At 40.9% G+C, this 23,373-nt stretch overlaps 1 protein-coding gene across 1 annotated transcript; it reads left to right on the forward strand.

The window, feature by feature from the left end:
* Positions 1-12,633: 12,633 nt before the first annotated feature.
* On the forward strand, positions 12,634-23,230 carry LOC115542535 (myosin heavy chain, fast skeletal muscle). Its single transcript, XM_030354819.1, has 39 exons — positions 12,634-12,840; positions 12,918-13,061; positions 13,148-13,304; positions 13,396-13,423; positions 13,543-13,654; positions 13,781-13,873; positions 13,957-14,020; positions 14,103-14,201; positions 14,382-14,485; positions 14,856-14,994; positions 15,153-15,271; positions 15,358-15,507; positions 15,604-15,774; positions 15,863-16,166; positions 16,261-16,334; positions 16,422-16,509; positions 16,613-16,730; positions 16,848-16,971; positions 17,050-17,186; positions 17,273-17,528; positions 17,624-17,866; positions 17,963-18,139; positions 18,225-18,370; positions 18,455-18,545; positions 18,633-19,022; positions 19,128-19,254; positions 19,426-19,544; positions 19,673-19,869; positions 19,955-20,138; positions 20,238-20,403; positions 21,206-21,330; positions 21,424-21,732; positions 21,824-22,027; positions 22,129-22,254; positions 22,333-22,503; positions 22,588-22,692; positions 22,789-22,884; positions 22,965-23,096; positions 23,210-23,230. Exons 1-39 carry the CDS (start codon positions 12,634-12,636, stop codon positions 23,228-23,230), a joined length of 5,817 nt encoding a protein of 1,938 aa, XP_030210679.1.
* Positions 23,231-23,373: the final 143 nt, after the last annotated feature.

The raw sequence follows: 23,373 nt of genomic DNA on the forward strand, positions 1-23,373 counted from the left end.
TCTCGCGATACATCGCATATATTCGATATATCGCCCAGCCCTACCCGAAACCACCTTTTCATTTCCGATACCGATACCGATACCATAGCTTAGGCTAGCTGCCGATAGCGATTTCTATCCGATACTTTGTTTTACTCTTGAACAAATAATGATAAAAAAGATTATGGAACCACCTTAAAACATCATGCTTAAGAAAAGTTGGGTTAAATCAAGTGAAAAGATTTGAAGAGAGTACAAAAGTTTAAATGGAGTAAACAATGTAAACATGCATACATTTAAAAAAAATGTGAATGGTTGGAAACATATAGTGAAGAGTTAAACAAATAGCCAAATGGTTAAGGTTTGAATACATTTAAGATAATATATCGAATAGCTGAGCTTTTACAGATGATAGTTTGAAATGGTTGAATCAAGTGTGTGCGCTTGAGCGTATGCAATGCATGCGTGTCTGTCATCACTTGTAGTAACCAGGAAGTGTTATTGACGTTATTCTAGTTAATTGAGACTAATTCACAAAACAATAAGGCTTGTACGGTTGGACTCCTTGTAGTCCCTTTCATTTGGCATATTGTTTGCGTAGATATCATGATGTGAAAAAGATCGTTTACGTTAGCATTTAGCTTCTACCGGGAGTACATCAGATATATGAGAGGCAGCTAGCCTCTAGCCATATAAATGGGAGTCCTCACACACAAACGCCCGATTTATAATAATCATAGATGTGCATGTGCTTAATTACCGGCTAACAGTTGTTATCACGTGACATGCTGCGCGGATCGGATCATATATCTAACTCCGATATCCGATCCAGCGTAATGGGCCGATATCGGACCGATACCGATGCCGTGGATTTGATCGTCACATCCCGAACACCATTATCTTAGTAAACAGCTGTTAGTTCATCTTTTGTCAATGCTTGGTCTGTTACCCAGTCTCACAACAAAATGTTGAATAGCTACGTTGGTCCAAAGCATAAAAAATATTAAGTTTTCTATAGGCCTGCATCACGTGACTGTCAAGGTTCTGTATGGAAAAAATAAATGTAATTTAAATGGGTTTTGATAAAATTCTAGTTAGAAATGTGCATTTTACTTTCATTATCTTTATTCATGTTTTGGACACTCGGGTTAAGAGAGGGGCGGAACTGTCAACCGACCACAATCTGCTGGTGAGTTGGATCAGGGAATGGGGGAAATTTCCGGATAGACCTGGTAAGCCCAAACGAGTAGTGCGGGTGAATTGGGAACGTCTGGAGGAGACCCCCGTCCTAGGTATCTTCAACTCACATCTCCGGCGGAGTTTTTCTGGCATTCCTGTGGAGGTTGGGGGCATTGAGCCGGAGTGGGCGGTGTTCAAAGCCTCCATTGCTGAAGCTGCGGTGGCTAGCTGTGGCCTCAGGGTCTTAGGCTCCTCAAGGGGCGGTAACCCTCGGACACCGTGGAGGACACCGGTGGTCAGGGAAGCCGTCCGATTGAAGAAGGAGGCCTTCCAGGATATGATATCCTGGGGGTCTCCTGACTAGGTTGCAGGGTACCGACAGGCTCGAAGGGCTGCAGCTGCTGCCGTGTCGGAGGCTAAGCAGCGGGTGTGGGAGAAGTTCGGAGAGGCCATGGAGAAGGACTTTCGGTCGGCACCAAAGTGTTTCTGGAAGACTATTCGGCACCTCAGGAGGGGGAAACAGGGAACTGTGTACAGTAAGGATGGGACTTTGTTGACCTCAACTGAGGAGGTTGTCGGACGTTGGAAGGAACACTTTGAGGAACTCCTGAATCCGAATAACACGCCCTCTATGTTGGAGGCAGAGCTCGAGGTTGATGGTGTTTCGTCTTCAATTTCCCTGGTGGAGGTCACTGAGGTAGTCAAACATCTCTGCAGTGGCAAAGCCCCAGGGATTGATGAGATCCGGCCAGAAATGCTAAAGGCTCTGGGTGTTGAGGGGCTGTCATGGTTGACACGCCTATTCAACATTGCGTGGGAGTCGGGTACAGTGCCAAAGGAGTGGCAAACCGGGGTGGTGGTTCCCCTGTTCAAAAAGGGGGACCAGAGAGTGTGTGCCAATTACCGGGGTATCACACTTCTCAGCATCCCTGGTCAAGTCTACTCCAAGGTGCTGGAAAGGAGGGTTCGGCCGATTGTCGAACCTCAGATTGAAGAGGAACAATGCGGTTTTCGCCCCGGACGTCGAACTACGGACCATTTCTTCACTCTCGCAAGGATCCTGGAGGGGGCCTGGGAGTATGCCCATCCGGTCTACATGTGTTTTGTGGATCTGGAGAAGGCGTTTGACCGGGTCCCCCGGGAGAAACTGTGGGAGGTGCTGCGGGAGTATGGGGTAAGGGGGTCTCTCCTCAGGGCCATCCAATCTCTGTACTCCCAAAGCGAGAGCTGTGTTCGCGTCCTCGGCAGCCAGTCAGTTTCGTTCTCAGTGGGTGCTGGTCTCCGCCAGTGCTGCGCCTTGTCACCAATCCTGTTTGTGATATACATGGACAGGATATCGAGGCGTATTCGTGGTGGGGAGGGGTTGCAGTTCGGTGGTCTGAGGATCTCGTCACTGCTTTTTGCAGATGATGTGGTCCTCATTGGATCATCGGCCTGTGACCTTCAGCACTCACTGGATCGGCTGGCGGCCGAGTGTGAAGCGGCTGGGATGAGGATCAGCACCGCTAAATCTGAGGCCATGACTCTTAGCAGGAAACCGGTGGATTGCTTACTCCGGGTAGGAAATGAGTCCTTAGCCCAAGTGAAGGAGTTCAAGTACCTCGGGTCTATTTCGCGAGTGAGGGTACTATGGAGCGTGAGATTGGCCGGAGAATCTGAGCAGCGGGGGCGGTATTGCGTTCGCTTTGCCGCACCGTTGTTACGAAAAGAGAGCTGAGCCGCAAGGCAAAGCTCTCGATCTACCGGTCGATCTTCGTTCCTATCCTCACCTATGGTCATGAGGGTTGGGTGATGACCGAAAGGACGAGATCGCGGGTACAAGCGGCCGAGATGAGTTTTCTCAGAAGGGTGGCTGGCGTCTCCCTTAGGGATAGGGCGAGAAGCTCAGCTCCTCCCTGAGTGCCGCTAAGGCAATGACCCCTCATTTGTGAGATGTTATGCTCACTATTTCTGTTGCAATGATCACGGCATATTTGCAGGAATAAGGAATATAAATCCATATAGAGCTGTCAGTTAAACGCGTTATTAATGGCGTTAACGCAAACCAATTTTTACTTTTAATTTAATTTAATTTTTTGGGCTCAAAACAAATAAGCAGTAGCCTGACTGCTATGTTCAAGGCATATCTTTGTATGTTCATCGTTTAATTGCATTATAGGCTTTTTTTTTGTACCGTCCTGTTTTGATCAGTATATTCCAATGTTGTTATCAATCAAAAAACATTTGCACAAGGCAGGCCGATGCACTTCTCCATGTTGTTAAGAGCATTAAAATGAGCAAAATTTATGGGACAAAGAATTCAAGGGATATTCAGCATAGAAAATTAAATTACGATTAATCGCGATTAAATATTTTAATCGCTTGACAGCGCTAATATTAATCCATTAGACACTTGGGAAAAGTTATATATTTTTCATGTGTTTTATATGAAAGAGGGCATTAAAGGCATACAATATTATCAATTTGGTGGTTCTAGTCCCTCCGGAAGTGATGTAATCCCTCCCTGAGCGGTCATACCTTCTCAGTGTATCACTTACTGCAGGGCTACGGTCTCCTAATTGATCATTATAGTATACTTTATTGCCCTCTTATTATATAAAGACCCCCTCACCACTGAGCCATGGCAGAAATGTGTCATATCCATATGGGAAGGGAGATGATGTGGACAGTAGAATCATCATTGCACTCAACAAAATAAATCTCTCTCGCTTCTCTGCTTGGTGTCGCTGACGCTTATAGTTTGCCTCCCTCGCTCTGGTAACGTCACGTACGTGAAAAAAAACAACGAAGCTCCGAATACTGATTTAAGCTTTGAATACTAATTTTCCGAGTGGCCTTCAGCTGTAAAAATCCAAAGATTAGCGCACCGTTATACAAGCCGCAGAATCGAAAAATGGGAAAAAAGGCACAGTTTATAATCCGAAAATTACGGTATATATGATCAACTCAGTTACCAGAGACACACTTAGCTATTTGAAGCTTTCTCCAAACCACGGTTACGGTTACGGTATCTTAGAGTTTCTGAAACAAAAATAAATTCAATATCTATCTCTATCAATGTTTCTAGATACATCAACGTAGAGGGTTAAAAATGCTTGTCACACTTTGGTTTCTAATTTGGTGCTTTGAAGGATTAGAATCGGAGTAGGCAATTCTGTTCAAGAAAATAACCAAAATATATATTTTAATACCCACATTTTTTAAATAAACGGGTTTAAAAAATGTGGAACAACGAGCAATCTTTGTTCAGCAACAGTCATTTACTTTTTTAAAGATTGAATATAACCGCAAGAGGTGATTAACGGGGTCCGAGCAAAATTAAAAATCAAGAACACACTGATGGAAGATATATAAATATAACATCTAATTGTCATATTTAAAGGTCCCATGACATGCTATTTTATGTATTCTTTCATATAGGTATTAGTGGGCAACTAACAGTATTCAAAGACGTTCCCGAAATTCAGCCGTGGTGCAGAGTTACAGCCACTCCGAGCCAGTCGCACATTGAGCTACCCCCAAATGCGCTGTTTTGGTGTCTGTAGCTATAATGCAAATGAGGAGGAGCGAGGCGGGTCAAGGAGGAGGGTGGGGGTGTGGCCCTGAGCAGCTTGCAGCCACGGTACCATGCGCTCTGTTTACAGTGGATGTATCGCAATGGCGAGGCGCACACAGCCTTTAGCCATGTTCTGTAAATATTCTAGAACACACGGGAGTCCTCGAGCTCTATATCTAAATATTATCATATAGCCTACATAGATATCTATATCATATAATATATATTATTATATGATATATATTATAAAAGCTGTGTGAGCCGATATTATGAATCTCAAACGACCGCGTTGGGTTCTCCGACGTTCCTGGTTCTTCAACGTCCTCATCAATGTGAAGTAGACTGAACCGCGACAAGGAGGAGAAAGGGATCGTTGCCGGGCAGCGCTTAGGCACCTCCGCCTCCGTTCTCAACCTTGGCTGCGATAACCCCCAATACGAGTCTCGTTGTAGAAATACCAGAGACGAGAGTCCGACAGAACGGTTATCCAAATAACAAGGAAGTGTACAACACTTGCGTTACAGTCCTGGAGCTCTATATCTAAATAATATCATATAATACATAGAAATCTATATCATTTAATACATATTATCAAGGCCAAAAGCTGTGTGCGCCTCCAGACGATATTATGAATCACAAACGACTTTGTCGGGTTCTGCGACGTCTCTGGTTCTTCCACTTTCACATCAACCTGAAGTCGACTGAACCGGGCGCTGCCTGCTGCCGGCTGCCCGCTGCCGGGCGATGGTGCCTCGCGGCAACCGGCGGCATGTCGCAGTTCATGTACTTCAGCCAGTCAAAGCCAAAGTTCCTTTCCCCCAATTCCTTCTCAACCATGGCTCAGATAACCCCCACAACAGTCTCGTTGTGGAAATACAAGACACGTCAAAGAACCGACAAGAAACACTTGCATTACAGTGTGTGTATTCACACACACACACACACACACACACACACACACACACACACACACACACACACACACACACACACACACACACACACACACACACACACACACACACACACACACACACACGTGGCGCTAGCACGGTCGAGTCTCATTGGCGGGCCAACGTCTCAAAATGTCTATTGTGTCAGGGTCTCTCCCACCAGATCCTAGCTTCCGCTAGTTCACTCTGTGTTAGTCTTGTCTGTCCCTGTTTGTCTCTGTCTCAGTGTTTCATGTGCGGTGGCGTTGCCGCGCAGTTCCAGCTGTTCCAGCCACGCTGATCACCCGCACCCGACAGTCATTTCCAATCAGGACCCAGCATATATACCCCCGCCTTCCAAACATTCTTTGATGGATCGTCAGTTCTACTTACCCGGTTGAGTATCCTCTTGATTCTTCGAGCTCTATATTCCCATTTACTCATGTTCCAGTCTCCGTTCCTAATCCGTCTGTCCCCCTACCAGTCAACTCCACCACGTCCATTCTCCAACCCTGCTCTGCTGCCGGAGTTCCATCTGCACCATGTCGTCGGGTGTGGTTGTCGGCTCGGCTTCTGGCTGACTCCTCCAACCCCGGTTCGGGCCTCCCGGCACGTGGACCGCAACCACCTGCACCACTTTTAACCATCCGTGTAGCAATAAACCAGTCAATTGCTATCGTCCTCGTCTGTGTTCATTTGTGCCGTGCGTTTGGGTCCACCCAGTCTTGAGCCGTAACATATTGATAAGCACACAACATCCAGAAAACTCAAAGCACACATTTCCCAAGTGAATTAAGGGCTTTCTTCAAAGCATATACTTGAAAAAAAATTGAAATTCTGGGGAAATTAAACCTTTGTAGTCTAGAACACTAACGGAGGAAATATAAATATGACTTTATGAACAAAAAATGGTTAACAAAGAAGTTCCCCTTAATGCCATATTGTGTCTTGGCAGTCAGATTCTTGGAAACTAATGAGCCGGAATGTTGATTGCCTGATGAATTTCAGGTGCTGTTCAATGTTGTGTTTCTTAAATGAGTGGCAATGACAGAATGTCATGCTCAGCTTGTTCATAATGCTCTAATCAGGATTCAAACTCTCAACCTAAGGATCACCAGTACAAGGAATTATCCCGTAGAGCCACTAACATTCCTGAACTGCATGAAGCCTCATTCACATGGTGAAAATGTCGCTTGATAAGAACACACCATCAAGAAAACTCCAAGCACATATTTCACAAGAGAATTGAGGGCTTTCTTAAAATAGTTCAGATCTGAAAACGTGCACTTAATGGTTAATGGTATCCACCTAATGATAGCCATATGGTAGTTAGACAATAACAAAATGGTCATTTAGGCAATATGGGTTGAGACTGTGAGTGTGGACATTTGGCTTTTCTATGAAATGTGTGGAAAGTAAACATTTTTAGAGCAGAAGACCATTGTGAAAAAGATGCAACTGATTTTAGAGATTAATATGATGAAGGAATTTTGAGTCCAGGTCAATCAAGTAAGGAGAAATAAGGCTAGTTCATATTTTTTTTTAAATAGCCCCACCTTTGGATGCAATACCATAATTTGGGTTTATCGGTAGTAGGGGGTATTGGTATCCACCTAATAATAGTTGTATGTTTTTTTATACAATAACAAAATGGTAATATAAGAAATATGGGCTAACTGCTCCAACTTTATTTGCCAATATTTCTCAAATGGAACTAAATAAAACAAAATCTGTTTGATGATTTTTGTGAGGCTTCGGCTAAAGATTTTATGTGGCGATATTGGTGAATTTTTGATTATTTTTTAATCTTTTTATCATTTTTCTTTATCAGGGTTTTATAGATGCATCTGATTCTAGAGATTAATATTATTAAAGAATTTTAAATCCAGGTCAATCTGAGAAATATGCCTAATTCATGATTTTTACAATAGTGCCACCTTTGGGTGCAGTACCACAAATTTGGGTTTATGGTAGTAGGGGTTATTGTTAACCATACCTGAAACCATCGACTTAAGGTATAGGCTGCAGTATGACTTTTACAGAATTTGAGGGGAAAAAAAACGTTATACAAACAATAGGGGACCAAACTGTTTCGCTGCTTGGACCCCTAATTATTTAGAACAAAAGAGCCCCTCCCCCAGTGGGATGACCCCTGTTGTGTGAGAGGTCATCCCTCATCCTCAATTAGTATTGACAATTTATATTGTTGAGTGCAATGATGATTCTACTGTCCACATCATCTCCCTTCCCATATGGATATGGCACATTTCTGCCATGGCTCAGTGGTGGGGGGGTCTTTATATAATAAGAGGGCAATAAAGTATACTACAATGATCAATTAGGAGACCGTAGCCCTGCAGTAAGTGATACACTGAGAAGGTATGACCGCTCAGGGAGGGATTACATCACTTCCGGAGGGGCTAGAACCAAATATTGTATGCCTTTAATGCCCTCTTTCATATAAAACGCATAAAAAATATATAACTTTTCCCAAGTGTCTAATGGATTAATATGGATTTATATTCCTTATTCCTGCAAATATGCCGTGATCATTGCAACTGAAATAGTGAGCATAACATCTCACAAATTAGGGGTCATTGCCTTAGCGGCACTCAGGGAGGCACTGTTCAGTCTGGCGCACCTAAGCATATGTATTTTTCCTAGTCAACTAGGTAACGCCAAAAATCCACATTTAAGGCAGCTCAGGTGCCACACGTAACATTGTTATGCCAACAACTGCGCTATGGTTTGGAGTAAAATCAGGTCATTTTTTTATATTTAAATTAGAAAAAAATAATAATAACTATGAGAATTAATGAAGTTACAAAAAAGTTTGAAAGAGTTTTTGGTTAGATGCCTTGAAAGAGGTCTACCAGCTTAAGATATATTGTGTTCCTCTGCATAAAAAAATATCAGTTAATACCCTACCCTACTCATAAATAGGTAGCAAACAAGTGGCTTAAATCTTTACGTCATTACGTTGCCGTTGGGGAAATCTGACAGTTTTGAGTAAAACCGTATATCTATATCTTCAGCCTTTTACTTTATTGATTGGTTTAATCCTTGAAAAATCTTAAAAGTGGCATTAATTTGTTATGATTATCTTGTTCAACAAAATGTATGTATAAAATGAACCTTTGAAATTTACTTTTATGTTAAGCAATGGTGAACATAACTCCCGGCTTGCCCCACAAAAACATGTCGGTTTACCGGAGGTCGGCGGTCAGCAATGCACCTTGTCTTGGGAAAGCGAAAGAATTAACTACACTTAACTACACAACGCAAAGACAATGATTCAGACTACAAGCAGGACTTTCCCCTGTAGCAGCATCAATATCTACCACCTCAGCAATGATAGAAAATGTATTCAAACAATTGACTGGTGAGACCTGAAATGATATTCATAATAACTAACAAACTAAAAATCCTATGTCACTGAAGGATGATAAGGAAAATAAAGACAAATTCCTAGCTAGGAATTTTATCAAAAAGGATTTTAATGCCGAAACTATCTTAACATTGCATTTCTCCACTTAAAAAAAAATTAGTCAGCAATGTTTTGTTTTTAGCGATAGCAGCGTCCATATCAACAACCAGAGCAACAACTGAAAATATATTTCCAAAAGATTCTGGCGAGACCTAGAAGAGTACTTGTTAAAAACTGAAGAACTAAAGAACAAATAGAATCATTGAACAAAGATTACGAGAAAATAATCGCTCAAAATGTCATCAACATCCATTTTAATGACGAATATTTAGATAAATAAAGCATTTTTCACTGAGAATAAAATAAATGTCTGCCTTCTGATTTGTTTTTACAGAACCTTGACAGTCAAGTGAAGTGGACACAGGCCGATAAAAAATAATAAGCCAAAAATATGTGGGCATCTCACCATATCCCTCTCAGTCATGACCTTTTCAGGGTGATTCAAGACCCCTGAGCTTCACATTGGTTTCTTGCTTCACCCTGTCTGGGTCCATTTTGCGATGACCAGCTGTATGATATCCCTTAATTTGTGAATAAGCAGGGAAAGACAGGGACAAAAAAAAAATCATGTGAGGGAATCAGACTGCCCCTGTATGTCTATGTGAACATCGCCAACAAATTTCCCTTATAACTTAATGACTTAATGATAAGCAATTAAATTCAAATTGGTGAGTCCGCTTGCGGAAAGTGTCTACTGCAGCTTTATTACTTCTGTAATTCTCCCAAATGTACAGATGGCTAGTCCAACGCTTGTGAATCTGAAATTATTTTCAGCCAAGAAAATAGACTTATAAACAACAGTCATTCCCCTGTTCCCTATAAGTTGCTGGCATTTGGGATCTAAATGGAGGATAACAGCCGAATATTGGAATTTTGAGATGTAAAGAAGGCCGATTAAGAACTGAAAACTCTTTTAATTTGAACTTGAAATAATTGCTGGCATTACATTCATTTTATAAGTGTAATTTTATAAGAGTGATCAAATGGGTTAATACATATAAGAAGAGGGAAGAAAGAAAGTGGTGTCTGAATTTTTTGTTTCAATTTATTATGGTATACATTTTGGGCTGCCATAAATCCATCATCATGGTAGATGTGTTTTTTTGTTTTGTTTTGTTCCTTCCTTATTTCAAAATACCATGATATAAAACCTATATAAAAATATATAAAGATATAAACAAAAATGTTCATATTGGAAACAAATACTATCAGAATAACATAATAGTCTATCAAATATATAGAACTACAAAAACTATCATTCATAGCATCACATATTCATTATTTTCCATAGCGTTTGTTTATATGCTTACATGTTATAATCATAAGTTCAAACAATCATATGTTTTTATTTTGTTTATGTTCAGAATTTTTTAGATTTCCATGTACTTATTCATTACTAAAAAGGTATAATATTAAAACCTATCATAAATCTTGACTTACTTCACGTTGACAAGATACGCAGTGATGGGTCTGAAATCTCAAAAGTCCTATTTCCATACTGCAACACTACACCCAGAGACAGAGATCAGGTTACCCCATGAAGCACAAAGGCTAGTGTGTTGTAGGCAGTAAGCATCCCTGTGTTGTCTTATTAATAGAAACCTGTTATTATGTCTTATATTTAACTTTGACTTTGGATGACATTCTTACTGTTCATGTAGCTTTAAGAAAGGGGGAATATATAAATAAGCCACTTCAAAGAGTTATGTGAATAACTACATACAATACAAATTAAATAAGCAAATCGACATGTTGTATCTTGTGAAGTTAATAAATTGCATGGATGAAACTGTTTACAGAGCTACATTTTGCAAACCCTAGGTTACTGAAAAATGTATAAATATAAAGATAAACACAATGGTCGTATCAGAAACAAAAATTGTCAGAATTGTCAGAATAGTTGAGAAAATATGTAGGACTTGGGTTACATCTTGAAAACTTTATAAAACTATTAAAATAACATGTTCATTATTGTCCATGTTACTTTATGATCACTAGTCATAAAAAAGATTTTGATTTGCAAGTACTTATTCAATAATTAAAAGGCATAATTATTTTCAATATAAAAATGTATATAATGAATCTACCCTTACTTCACAAAGGTTGCAACAATCCAAGGCAGTTGACAAGATTGACAAGATACGCAGTGATGGGTTTGGAATCTCAAAAGTCCTATTTACATACTGAAACGCTACACCCAAAGACAGAGATCAGGTTCCCCATTGAAGTACAAAGTCCAGTGTGTTGTAAAAAGGAAGCATCCCTGTATTGTCTTAATAATAGAAACCTGTTAGCATGTCTTATTTTTAGTGGGTGACATTCTTTTAATGGTCCAGTATCTTTAAGCAAGGTGAAATATATAAACAGACAATTTCAAAGAGAAATATGAATTAATACAAACTACAACACAAATTAAATCCGTAGCTCAACTTTTTGTTGTATCTTGTGCACTAAATAAACTGCATACATCAAACTGTTTATAGAACTATATTTGTATATTGATTACACTGATCTTACATCAAACTATCACTATAAATGCATAAATTGTTCTTCATTGCATGAGTTAATATGCTATCTGCAAAAACAACTCAATGGTTTGTAGCGAATAAAAGCAATTGTAAACCAAATCTATAAGAGGGTTTTCCTTTCATGCCCATATTTAGCGTGTGCTTAACCTGTGGTCTGCTATATAAGAGGACCCAGACCCAGGGATGAACAGCTTGCGGGGCAGTTGAGGAAGAAACTACTTGTGGTGATCTACAAGTACTTGTGGTAAGTCTTAGTGATGCTAAAGCTCTTTCCTTCAAAACTTTAATGCTTAGTTAGAATCTGAATGAAACCGTTTAATTTAGAGATGTTATTGGATGACTAATGCATGCAATCCAGTGTTTTAGTACTGTGAACCTGAAGTAACAACGTAATCACTGTTCTTAATAAAGAAAGTGGTACAACATTTTGACATCAAGTGATTTGTTCAATCTGATCATTGCCGTGTAGCTGTATGTATACAATGTATTTTAGCGTGTTTTTGACAATTCACAAGGAATTAACACTGTTGTAGAAGCACTTAAGGCTAGAGGGTAATGCAGAGTTACATAACCTGTTCAAATATTGGATGCATAGTTGAATCTCATTTGATATTGTTTATAGCTTAGAGATTCTTTCAGCAAAAACATTATGTTGGATGACAAATGCATGTCAGCAAGCGTGACAATGAAATCTGCAAGTACAATCAAAAATACACTATTCCTTGTCAAAATCTGTACAACATTTCTGTGTCATGTCAATTTGTATTGAAGTAAGTGCTACGATAGAATCAGTTAAACAAATATCATGTCTTTCAATTTCAGGGCTGAATTTGAAGACTTCTCATTGGAAGAAGAACAAGGTATATCTGCCATACCAATCTCTATGAGAACAATGAGGACAATAGCATATTTTCATACTATAAAGCATTTTATAATGCATTTTCTGTCTTTGTCTAACAGAAAGCTGCGACCATGAGTACGGACGCAGAGATGGCCTATTACGGCAAGGCTGCGATTTACCTCCGTAAGCCAGAAAAGGAGAGGCTTGAGTCCCAGAGTAAGCCATTTGATGCCAAGAGTGCTGCATATGTGGTTGATACCAAGGAGCTGTACATGAAGTGTACCATCATTAAGAAGGAGGGTGGCAAAGTCACTGTTAAAGTGTTGGAGACAGAGGAGGTAGGCTCAGTTCATTTACTGCCATGTAGAAAACCGTTTGACACAAAGTTCACCATTTTACTGTTTGCCTGTTTTAGGAGAGAACAGTCAAAGAGGATGATGTTACACCCATGAACCCTCCCAAGTACGACAAAATTGAGGACATGGCCATGATGACCCATCTCAATGAAGCCTCTGTGTTGTATAACCTCAAAGAGCGTTATGCAGCATGGATGATCTACGTAAGATTTTCCACGTACTAAATACATTTAAATATTACTTAACAATATCACAAATCATATTAATGATCATCTCTGAATTCCTTCAGACCTACTCCGGGCTGTTCTGTGCCACTGTAAACCCCTACAAGTGGCTCCCAGTGTACGATCAGGAGGTTGTCAATGCGTACAGAGGCAAGAAGCGTATGGAGGCTCCCCCCCACATCTTCTCTGTCTCTGACAATGCCATCCAGAACATGCTTACTGGTATGTATAACAAATGATGTAGACGTAAATGAAATCATTTTGGGTTGAATTGTTTGAATAAATGTAATCCTTTCATTAATTTATTCTGCAGATAGACAGAATCAGTCGGTCTTGATCACGTAAGTTTATATCCGTTCTTGATGTTCGGTTAATTATTTAACCTCAGAAGTAAAAATCGAATTTCCCAAATATCTTACAAAGAATCTGAAATTGTTAAATACATTCTTTTCATACCCAGTGGAGAATCCGGTGCTGGAAAGACGGTGAACACCAAGCGTGTCATCCAGTACTTTGCTACTATCGCAGTGAGTAGTGACAAGAAGAAGGACCAAGGCGCTGGAAAAATTCAGGTATGTTTTAAAAAACATAAAATCTGCACAATATATTCAAATATATATTAATATAAGACTTGAAACACACAAGAGATGAAGGGATGCCCTGAGAACTGAGGAGGAATACTGGGACTTTCATCATAGGGCTCATTGGAGGACCAAATTATTGCAGCCAATCCCCTGCTGGAGGCCTACGGTAATGCCAAGACTGTGAGAAATGACAACTCATCCCGTTTCGTAAGTACAAACTTAGCATGACAAATATACTCAATTATATACTTGATCTTTGACAAAAACTGAAATAAGACTTTTATAAACAGGGTAAATTCATCAGAATCCATTTCGGTGCAACTGGTAAACTGTCCAGTGCTGACATTGAGACTTGTAAGTATCTAGTACCCAAACACCAATGAATAAACTCTCAATATTGGTGGAATAGGTTTTGATTCATGAATGGGCCTTATAGATCTCCTGGAGAAGTCCCGAGTGACATTCCAGCTTCCTGCCGAGAGAGGCTACCACATCTTCTATCAGATGATGACCAACCACAAACCTGAGATCGTTGGTAAGATGGTGTAGCAGATAGAAATAAGTCATTTCAAGATGTATTGTTATAAAGGGTTCCCTTTAACTTATTTAAATCTGTATTTGAAGTACCAAATTTATTTAAAGGTTGTAATGGTTGTTCCAAGTACAAATTTAAGTCTTTCAAATATCCATACTTTTATCCATTTATTTTCTCCAGAAATGACCCTAATCACCACCAACCCCTACGACTTCCCCATGTGCAGTCAGGGTCAGATCACTGTGGCCAGCATTGATGACAAAGAGGAGCTGGATGCTACTGATGTGAGTCAGTGTTTACAACTACCTTAGGTAGCCTTTTTAACAGGCAGGGACTGACTGGGACGAAATAATGGCTTGGGACTTAAGGCTGATCAAAAAACTAGGAGGGCTTAAAGTCATTGTTACAGCTTGCTGTCTCTACTCAGAATACTGCAGGCCGAGCTCAGTGCGCTCTGCTCTGTCAGTGTACGGCAGCAGTCGAATATTAATATGCGCTGCATTCTTCTAACCGAGGCCGGGGGGGTTAGGGCTCATCGTACTGAAGATTCAAGGCTAATTCCATTGAAATGTTCTCAACTCTCCGTGTTTAAACTCGGTCCTTTATATAAACGTCTGAGATAATTGTTTAATTACGTACTTTGTTCACCTACAGGCTGCTATTGATATTTTGGGATTCACTAATGAGGAGAAGATGGCCATCTACAAGTTTACCGGTGCTGTGCTTCACCACGGTAACATGAAGTTCAAGCAGAAGCAGCGTGAGGAGCAGGCTGAGCCTGATGGCAATGAGGGTGAGATGAAAATGTATTAAAACAACCTACGGACATTTTCAAATTCTAGGTTTGCTGTAAATAGATGTAGTTACAAAATGTACAGAAAATTCCCTGTGTAGAAATTCCCTAATTCTTTCAAAATTGTTCTAATTTCTTCTTTCATATAAACAATTTAGAGGCTGACAAAATCTCCTACCTGCTTGGTCTCAACTCTGCTGACATGCTCAAGGGTTTGTGTTACCCCAGAGTGAAGGTCGGAAATGAGTTTGTCACTAAGGGACAGACAGTACCTCAGGTATGGAAATACCATGGAATAATTATCAAGAAGTAAATCCAATAGTAGTCATTTGTAATTATATCTAATCTTCCACCCTGCTCTAGGTGTACAACTCAGTGAGTGCCCTGGGCAAGTCTATCTATGAGAGGATGTTCTTGTGGATGGTCATCCGTATCAACCAGATGCTGGATACCAAGCAGCCAAGATCATCCTATATTGGTGTGCTGGACATCGCTGGTTTTGAGATCTTTGATGTAAGATTGCATTTCTTATAATAATAGTTTTGCTGACTTAATGGCAAAGCAGTGTCACAGTTGATGAACATTCGCTAAACTAATGTTCTCTATCAGTATAACAGTATGGAGCAGCTGTGCATCAACTTCACCAATGAGAAACTGCAACAGTTCTTCAACCACCACATGTTCGTCCTTGAGCAAGAGGAGTACAAGAAGGAGGGCATCATCTGGGAGTTCATTGACTTCGGCATGGACTTGGCTGCCTGCATTGAGCTTATTGAGAAGGTAAACTTGACTTGTATGACAAAATATACATTTTCTGTGATTCAAAAGTATCTTTTCATAATGTCCCATAATATTTCTTTCTAAACAGCCAATGGGAATCTTCTCCATCCTTGAAGAGGAGTGCATGTTCCCCAAAGCCTCAGACACTTCCTTCAAGAACAAGCTGTATGAACAGCATCTTGGCAAAAACAAAGCATTTGAGAAGCCCAAGCCGGGGAAGGGAAAGGTTGACGCTGATTTCGCCATGGTGCATTATGCTGGTACCGTGGCCTACAACGTCGCGGGCTGGCTGGACAAGAACAAGGATCCCCTGAACGATTCTGTCATTCAGCTCTACCAGAAATCCTCAAACAAACTGCTGCCTGTCCTGTATCCAGCTGTTTCTGCTGAAGGTACAATATCAATTTGAGGTCTCAAGTATCAAGACTTTGTAAATATTACTTTACTATTTAGTTACTCTAATTTCATGTTCACATGATATTTTAGAGGCTGGCGGTGGCGCCAAAAAAGGTGGCAAAAAGAAGGGTGGTTCCATGCAGACTGTGTCTTCACAGTTCAGGGTAAGCATTTGGGGAAAACTGAAGTTCATAAGTGAAATATATTTATTTGTAGTTGCTTTAAATTAAATATATATCTCACGTTAACAGGAGAATTTGGGTAAGCTGATGACCAATTTGAGGAGCACACATCCTCACTTTGTGCGTTGTCTCATTCCAAATGAGTCAAAAGTCCCAGGTAATATTATTTCAAATACTCTCTACATTGGGATTGTTTTGGAGTATGATATAGTCAAATGATTGTCATCTTTTGAAAGACAGAAATCTGTAACATTTCACAGGAATGATGGAGAACTTCCTGGTTATCCACCAGCTGAGGTGTAACGGTGTACTGGAGGGCATCAGAATCTGCAGAAAGGGCTTCCCCAGCAGAATCCTCTATGCTGACTTCAAGCAGAGGTTTGTCCTCATTGACTGCACGATTATATTGTCACAATTTTTTAATTAAAACCTCAGATATATATAACTTTTATACATTAACTTTTATTTTAAACCCTTCACATTGCACTCCTACAGATACAAAGTACTGAATGCCAGTGTCATTCCTGAGGGACAGTTCATTGACAACAAGAAGGCTTCTGAGAAACTGCTTGGATCCATTGATGTGCCTCATGATGAGTACAAATTTGGACACACCAAGGTATGTTTAATGGTGTCAAAAGTATGTTTGTACATGATTGGAAGTTACAATCTGACTCTATGTTTTTCTTACCTTAAGGTGTTCTTCAAAGCTGGTCTTCTGGGTACTCTTGAGGAGTTGCGAGATGAGAAGCTGGCGTCTTTGGTCGGAATGATCCAGGCTCTCTGTCGTGGTTTCCTCATGAGGAAGGAGTATGTGAAGATGCTTGAGACAAGGTATGTTTTGATTCATAAGAAGATACTGTATGCCTATTTTCTCATTCAATAACTGTGCATTAAATGTACTGCACTTTTTGCCACAGGGAAGCTGTTTACACTATTCAGTACAACATCCGCTCATTCATGAATGTCAAACACTGGCCATGGATGAAGGTTTACTACAAGATCAAGCCTCTTCTGAAGACTGCTGAAACTGAGAAGGAGCTTTCTCAGATGAAGGAGAACTATGACAAGATGAAAACAGACCTGGCTACTGCCCTGGCCAAGAAGAAGGAACTTGAGGAGAAGATGGTTTCCCTCCTGCAGGAGAAAAATGATCTTTCGCTGCAAGTGGCCTCTGTAAGTAAACATTTGTTTGTGTGAACAAGTACACAAATTGAGATACATGTGAAATGACATGTGATATGACTGGTATGACGACACATTGTAAACAGGAAGGGGACAATCTGAATGATGCGGAAGAGAGGTGTGAGGGACTCATCAAGAGTAAGATCCAGCTGGAGGCCAGACTCAAGGAGACAACTGAAAGGCTGGAGGATGAGGAGGAAATGAATGCTGAGCTGACTGCCAAGAAGAGAAAACTGGAGGATGAGTGCTCTGAGCTCAAGAAGGACATTGATGACCTGGAACTCACCTTGGCCAAAGTGGAGAAGGAGAAGCATGCCACTGAGAACAAGGTTTGTCAGGATTGTCAGCACGTGAACAAAATAATAACCACTGAAGCTACCACATTACAAATTAGCAAGTATGACATGTTATTTTGTTTTGTTTAGGTGAAGAACCTAACTGAGGAGATGGCCTCTCAAGACGAGAGTGTGGCTAAGCTGTCAAAGGAAAAGAAAGCCCTCCAAGAGGCACATCAGCAGACTCTTGATGACCTACAGGCAGAGGAAGACAAAGTCAATTCTCTAACCAAGGCTAAGACCAAGCTTGAACAGCAAGTGGATGATGTGAGGTTACATTTTTTATGACATTAGAAAAAACATATAAAAAAATCTGAAATGCAATTTAATAATATGTATTCTTTAATTGCAGCTTGAAGGTTCTCTGGAGCAAGAGAAAAAGCTCCGTATGGACCTTGAGCGCGCCAAGCGTAAGCTTGAGGGTGACCTGAAATTGGCTCAGGAATCCATAATGGATCTTGAGAACGACAAACAGCAGTCTGATGAGAAACTCAAAAAGTAATGTGATTAAACAAAATTCTGCTTATTTTTAGAAAGATTCATGCAATATTATTAAGTTGTGTTGTATTGTTTCATCATCAGAAAAGACTTTGAGACCAGTCAACTTCTTAGCAAGATTGAGGATGAGCAGTCCCTCGGTGCTCAGCTTCAGAAGAAAATCAAGGAACTACAAGTAAGCAATTTATATGACAATCCCACATCAATGTTCCTTAAATAATATTACATTCGCACAAAATTTGATGCATTCCTTACTCATTAGGCACGTATTGAAGAGCTGGAGGAAGAGATTGAGGCTGAGCGTGCTGCTCGTGCCAAGGTTGAGAAGCAGAGAGCTGATCTCTCCAGAGAACTTGAAGAGATCAGTGAGAGGCTTGAGGAGGCTGGTGGAGCCACTTCTGCTCAGATTGAGATGAACAAGAAGCGTGAGGCTGAGTTCCAGAAGCTGCGTCGTGACCTTGAGGAGTCCACCCTGCAGCATGAAGCCACTGCTGCTGCTCTGCGTAAGAAGCAGGCTGACAGTGTAGCTGAGCTGGGAGAGCAGATTGACAACCTCCAGCGTGTCAAGCAGAAGCTTGAGAAAGAGAAGAGCGAGTACAAGATGGAGATTGACGACCTCTCCAGCAACATGGAAGCAGTTGCTAAGGCCAAGGTGAAATATTTTTCAAATAAAAAACGAAGTAGTTATAATTAATACTGTATAATCTACCACTATAAGCAACCACTAGTGCCAAAAACTAAAACGTTGTATAACCAGGGAAATCTGGAGAAGATGTGCCGTACCCTGGAGGACCAGCTGAGTGAAATCAAGGCCAAGAGTGATGAGAACAGTCGCCAGATAAATGACATCAGTGCTCAGAGAGCAAGGCTTTTGACAGAGAATGGTTAGTGTTCACAATTAACTAAAAACAATGCTGCATATTTGAATAACCCTAACAATCACCCAATATAACCTTAACACTAATCTCAAACAAATGCAGACTAACCTGATTCATGTATATGGAATAATGTGGCATTGCTATATTTTATAGATAACAATTTATTTCGTCTCCTAGGTGAATTTGGTCGTCAGCTTGAGGAGAAAGAGGGTCTTGTATCACAGCTCACCAGAGGCAAGCAGGCATTTACTCAACAGATTGAGGAGCTGAAGAGGCAAAATGAAGAGGAAGTCAAGGTATGAAATCATTCAAATAATTCAAATAATTGTTTAATTTCTTTTCCATGGATCCATTATGTCATTGCAGGTTCTACTTTTTTGTATATTTAACTGAGTTAATTAAATGAGTCAATTACCTTTTGCAGGCCAAGAATGCTCTTGCTCATGGTGTGCAATCAGCCCGCCATGACTGTGACCTTCTGAGGGAGCAGTTTGAGGAGGAGCAGGAGGCCAAGGCTGAGCTGCAGCGTGGAATGTCCAAGGCCAACGGTGAGGTGGCTCAGTGGAGGAGCAAGTATGAAACTGATGCTATCCAGCGCACTGAGGAGCTGGAGGAGTCCAAGTAGGTCAAATACTTAATATCTTATCTAAAGTACACATTCTATTTGATGAATGTCCACAAATTAAACCATGTGATACTCTAACAGGAAAAAGCTTGCCCAGCGCCTTCAGGAGGCTGAGGAACAGATTGAGGCTGTGAACTCAAAGTGTGCCTCACTGGAGAAGACCAAACAGAGACTCCAGGGTGAGGTGGAGGATCTCATGATTGATGTGGAGAGGGCCAACGGACTGGCAGCCAACCTAGACAAGAAGCAGAGGAACTTTGACAAGGTGTGTTGTCATTCATTGAGATGGCCTTTTAAATTGTATTATCCTTTGATTATTCTTCAAGTGATTAACATGTACCACTTTATTAATAATATTGTGCAGGTTTTGGCTGACTGGAAGCAGAAATATGAGGAGGGCCAGGCAGAGCTCGAAGGAACACAGAAAGAGGCTCGTTCTCTCAGCACTGAGCTTTTCAAGATGAAGAACTCCTATGAAGAAGCTCTGGATCAGCTGGAGACCCTGAAGCGTGAAAACAAGAACCTCCAACGTGAGTTAAACTGTTCATATTGGCATCAACGTTTTCTAAGGGCGTATTCACACCAGGAATGTCCTTACTTCGATCTCACCAAAACGCAATGGTTATATTTTGGTGCAGTTCTTTTTCACATTGCAATTTTGGAGAGTCCGAGAATTTGTCTGTGTGCATAGATCGTTCAATCATTGGACAAGACGGTCGGGGGGCGAGTTAACTCATAAAGAAAAAGTAAACAAAGATAACAGAGCAAACAAACTATGGAGATTATGGAGATTCAGCATGCTTTTTTTTTTGAGCATCAGAGGAGTTTGGCACAACTTCGATTTTTCGATGTTAGTGTTCTCCAACGTACTTTTTATGTTGGTGTCTGCCCAAATATCCAAAAGACATTTCATCTCTTCGCTCCATTTTTGAGCCACGACTCATTTTTAACGGGTCTGATAACGTGATGCCGATTTGATAACGTGACATTGATCGTGGAATTTACCGCGCTAATCAAACAATATAAATAAACAAGCAGCAATGGGAGCCTGTTGCGTCCAAAAAGGCATATATTTTTTTTAGAACTGGGTCGGGCCGAGCGTGATCGCTTACACATCTCAAGCGAACTGAACCAGGGTTAGTTGGAAGCGAACCGAGACCACCTCTCCGGATGGGTCTCGGACCGGCTGTTGGTCCGCACCAGAGTTCGATGGTTTGTATTCACACCAGACCTTTTTTTCAAAACAAGACAGGTTAAATATATGTAGTAAGATTACTACATATATAGATTGAAAGGAATGATAACAATATGTATCTTTAACCCTCTCCACAGAGGAGATTTCTGACCTGACTGAACAAATTGGTGAGACTGGAAAGAGCATCCATGAGCTGGAGAAGTCCAAGAAGCAGATGGAGACTGAGAAGTGTGAGATCCAGACCGCTCTTGAGGAAGCTGAGGTGAAGATCATTTAATAATACAGCTATACATTTTTATTGAGAAGTAGAATATGTCCTTTCTATTAAATATTCTAACATTGTTTTATAACTAAGGGTACTCTGGAGCATGAGGAATCCAAGATTCTGCGTGTCCAGCTGGAGCTCAACCAGATTAAGGGTGAGGTTGACAGGAAGCTGGCTGAGAAGGATGAGGAGATGGAGCAGATCAAGAGGAACAGCCTGAGGATCACTGACTCCATGCAGAGCACGCTGGACTCTGAAGTCCGGAGCAGGAATGATGCCCTGAGAATCAAGAAGAAGATGGAAGGGGACCTGAATGAGATGGAGATACAGCTGAGTCACGCCAATCGCCAGGCTGCTGAGGCACAGAAGCAGCTGAGGAATGTTCAGGGACAACTGAAGGTAAAATAAAAAATGATTCAGCAAACATAAAATATAGCTGCTTTTATATCATGTTGTGACCTCTTCTGTTGGGTTTTCATGTTCATTTTAGGATGCCCAACTGCATCTTGATGATGCTATCAGAGGAGGTGAAGACCTGAAGGAGCAGGCTGCCATGGTGGACCGTAGGAACGGTCTCATGGTGGCTGAAATAGAGGAGCTGAGAGCAGCTCTGGAACAGACAGAGAGAGGCCGCAAAGTAGCTGAGCAAGAGCTGATTGATGCAAGCGAGCGTGTTGGACTTCTGCACTCTCAGGTAAAACAACAAGAACATTCTATTCTTCCAAGAAATGTTTCCCAAAATTAGCAAGATTATTGCAGGTCATAACTGCTTGCAAACATTGATATTCATTTTAGAATACAAGTCTTCTGAACACAAAGAAGAAGCTGGAGACTGACCTAGTGCAAGTCCAGGGTGAGGTGGACGACACCGTCCAGGAGGCCAGGAATGCTGAAGAGAAGGCCAAGAAGGCCATCACTGATGTAGGTTTGCTATTATTTGTTCATTTGTTGAATTTGACATTCATGTTACTCTTATAAATACATTGAATTTTTTATTAGGCTGCCATGATGGCTGAGGAACTGAAGAAAGAGCAGGATACTAGTTCTCACCTGGAGAGGATGAAGAAGAACCTGGAGGTCACAGTGAAAGACCTGCAGCACCGCCTGGATGAGGCTGAGAACCTGGCCATGAAGGGTGGCAAGAAGCAGCTTCAGAAACTGGAGTCCAGGGTAAGATAATGTCCCTTATGGATGTATATACAGTAAACGATGCATAATAAAATTATATTAATTTAATATATTTGATTACCTAAGGTGCGTGAATTGGAAACAGAGGTTGAAGGTGAACAGAGACGTGGAGTAGATGCTGTTAAGGGTGTCCGCAAATATGAGAGGAGGGTGAAGGAACTCACCTACCAGGTATGGCAGCTTATATTGAAAATAATAATTAAATCAATGAATATCAGAAAAGAATACAGTCAAGAATCTGGGGCATAAACATTTACATCACTTCAGACTGAGGAGGATAAGAAGAATGGTGCCAGACTCCAAGATCTTGTTGATAAGCTGCAGCTGAAGGTGAAGGCTTACAAGAGGCAGGCTGAGGAAGCGGTAAGCAGAAATGACATAACAAAATAAAGTTATTGCATAAATTTTGCACTTATTTAAACAAAATCGTAATGTTCCTACAGGAGGAGCAGGCCAACTCTTACCTGTCCAAGTGCAGGAAGGTTCAACATGAGCTGGAGGAGGCTGAGGAACGTGCTGACATCGCTGAGACTCAGGTCAACAAGCTGAGGTCCAAGACCCGTGATGGCGGCAAGGTGAGTTCATCACTGTATAAGCCCATTCACTTAAAATGAAATGAAATGCAAAAAAATATATACGGTTGGTTTAATGATTAATTTACTTTTTTTCTGCTTTCCGTTTACCCCAGGGAAAGGAGGCAGCTGAATAAGTCGTTTTGAATCATTGTACATTTAGTAAGACATGTCATAAAATATGACTTGTTTATTGTGAATTGTAAGCGGAAATAAAATATTATTTCCAAGCCTCTTTTTTTGTTGGTAGATTCAATGATTCATTTATCATATTGAATTA

Source organism: Gadus morhua, chromosome 4, assembly GCF_902167405.1.
Source record: "Gadus morhua chromosome 4, gadMor3.0, whole genome shotgun sequence".
Classification (NCBI taxonomy): Eukaryota; Metazoa; Chordata; class Actinopteri; order Gadiformes; family Gadidae; genus Gadus; species Gadus morhua.

Bases quoted from the DNA above. Each gene is read 5' to 3' on its own strand.
- LOC115542535 (XM_030354819.1), top strand. From the start codon at position 12,634: ATGAGTACGGACGCAGAGATGGCCTATTACGGCAAGGCTGCGATTTAC. The intron at 17,529-17,623 runs GTAAGTAAACAT...CATTGTAAACAG, and splicing joins TTTCGCTGCAAGTGGCCTCT to GAAGGGGACAATCTGAATGA. The intron at 19,255-19,425 runs GTTAGTGTTCAC...TTCGTCTCCTAG, and splicing joins AAGGCTTTTGACAGAGAATG to GTGAATTTGGTCGTCAGCTT.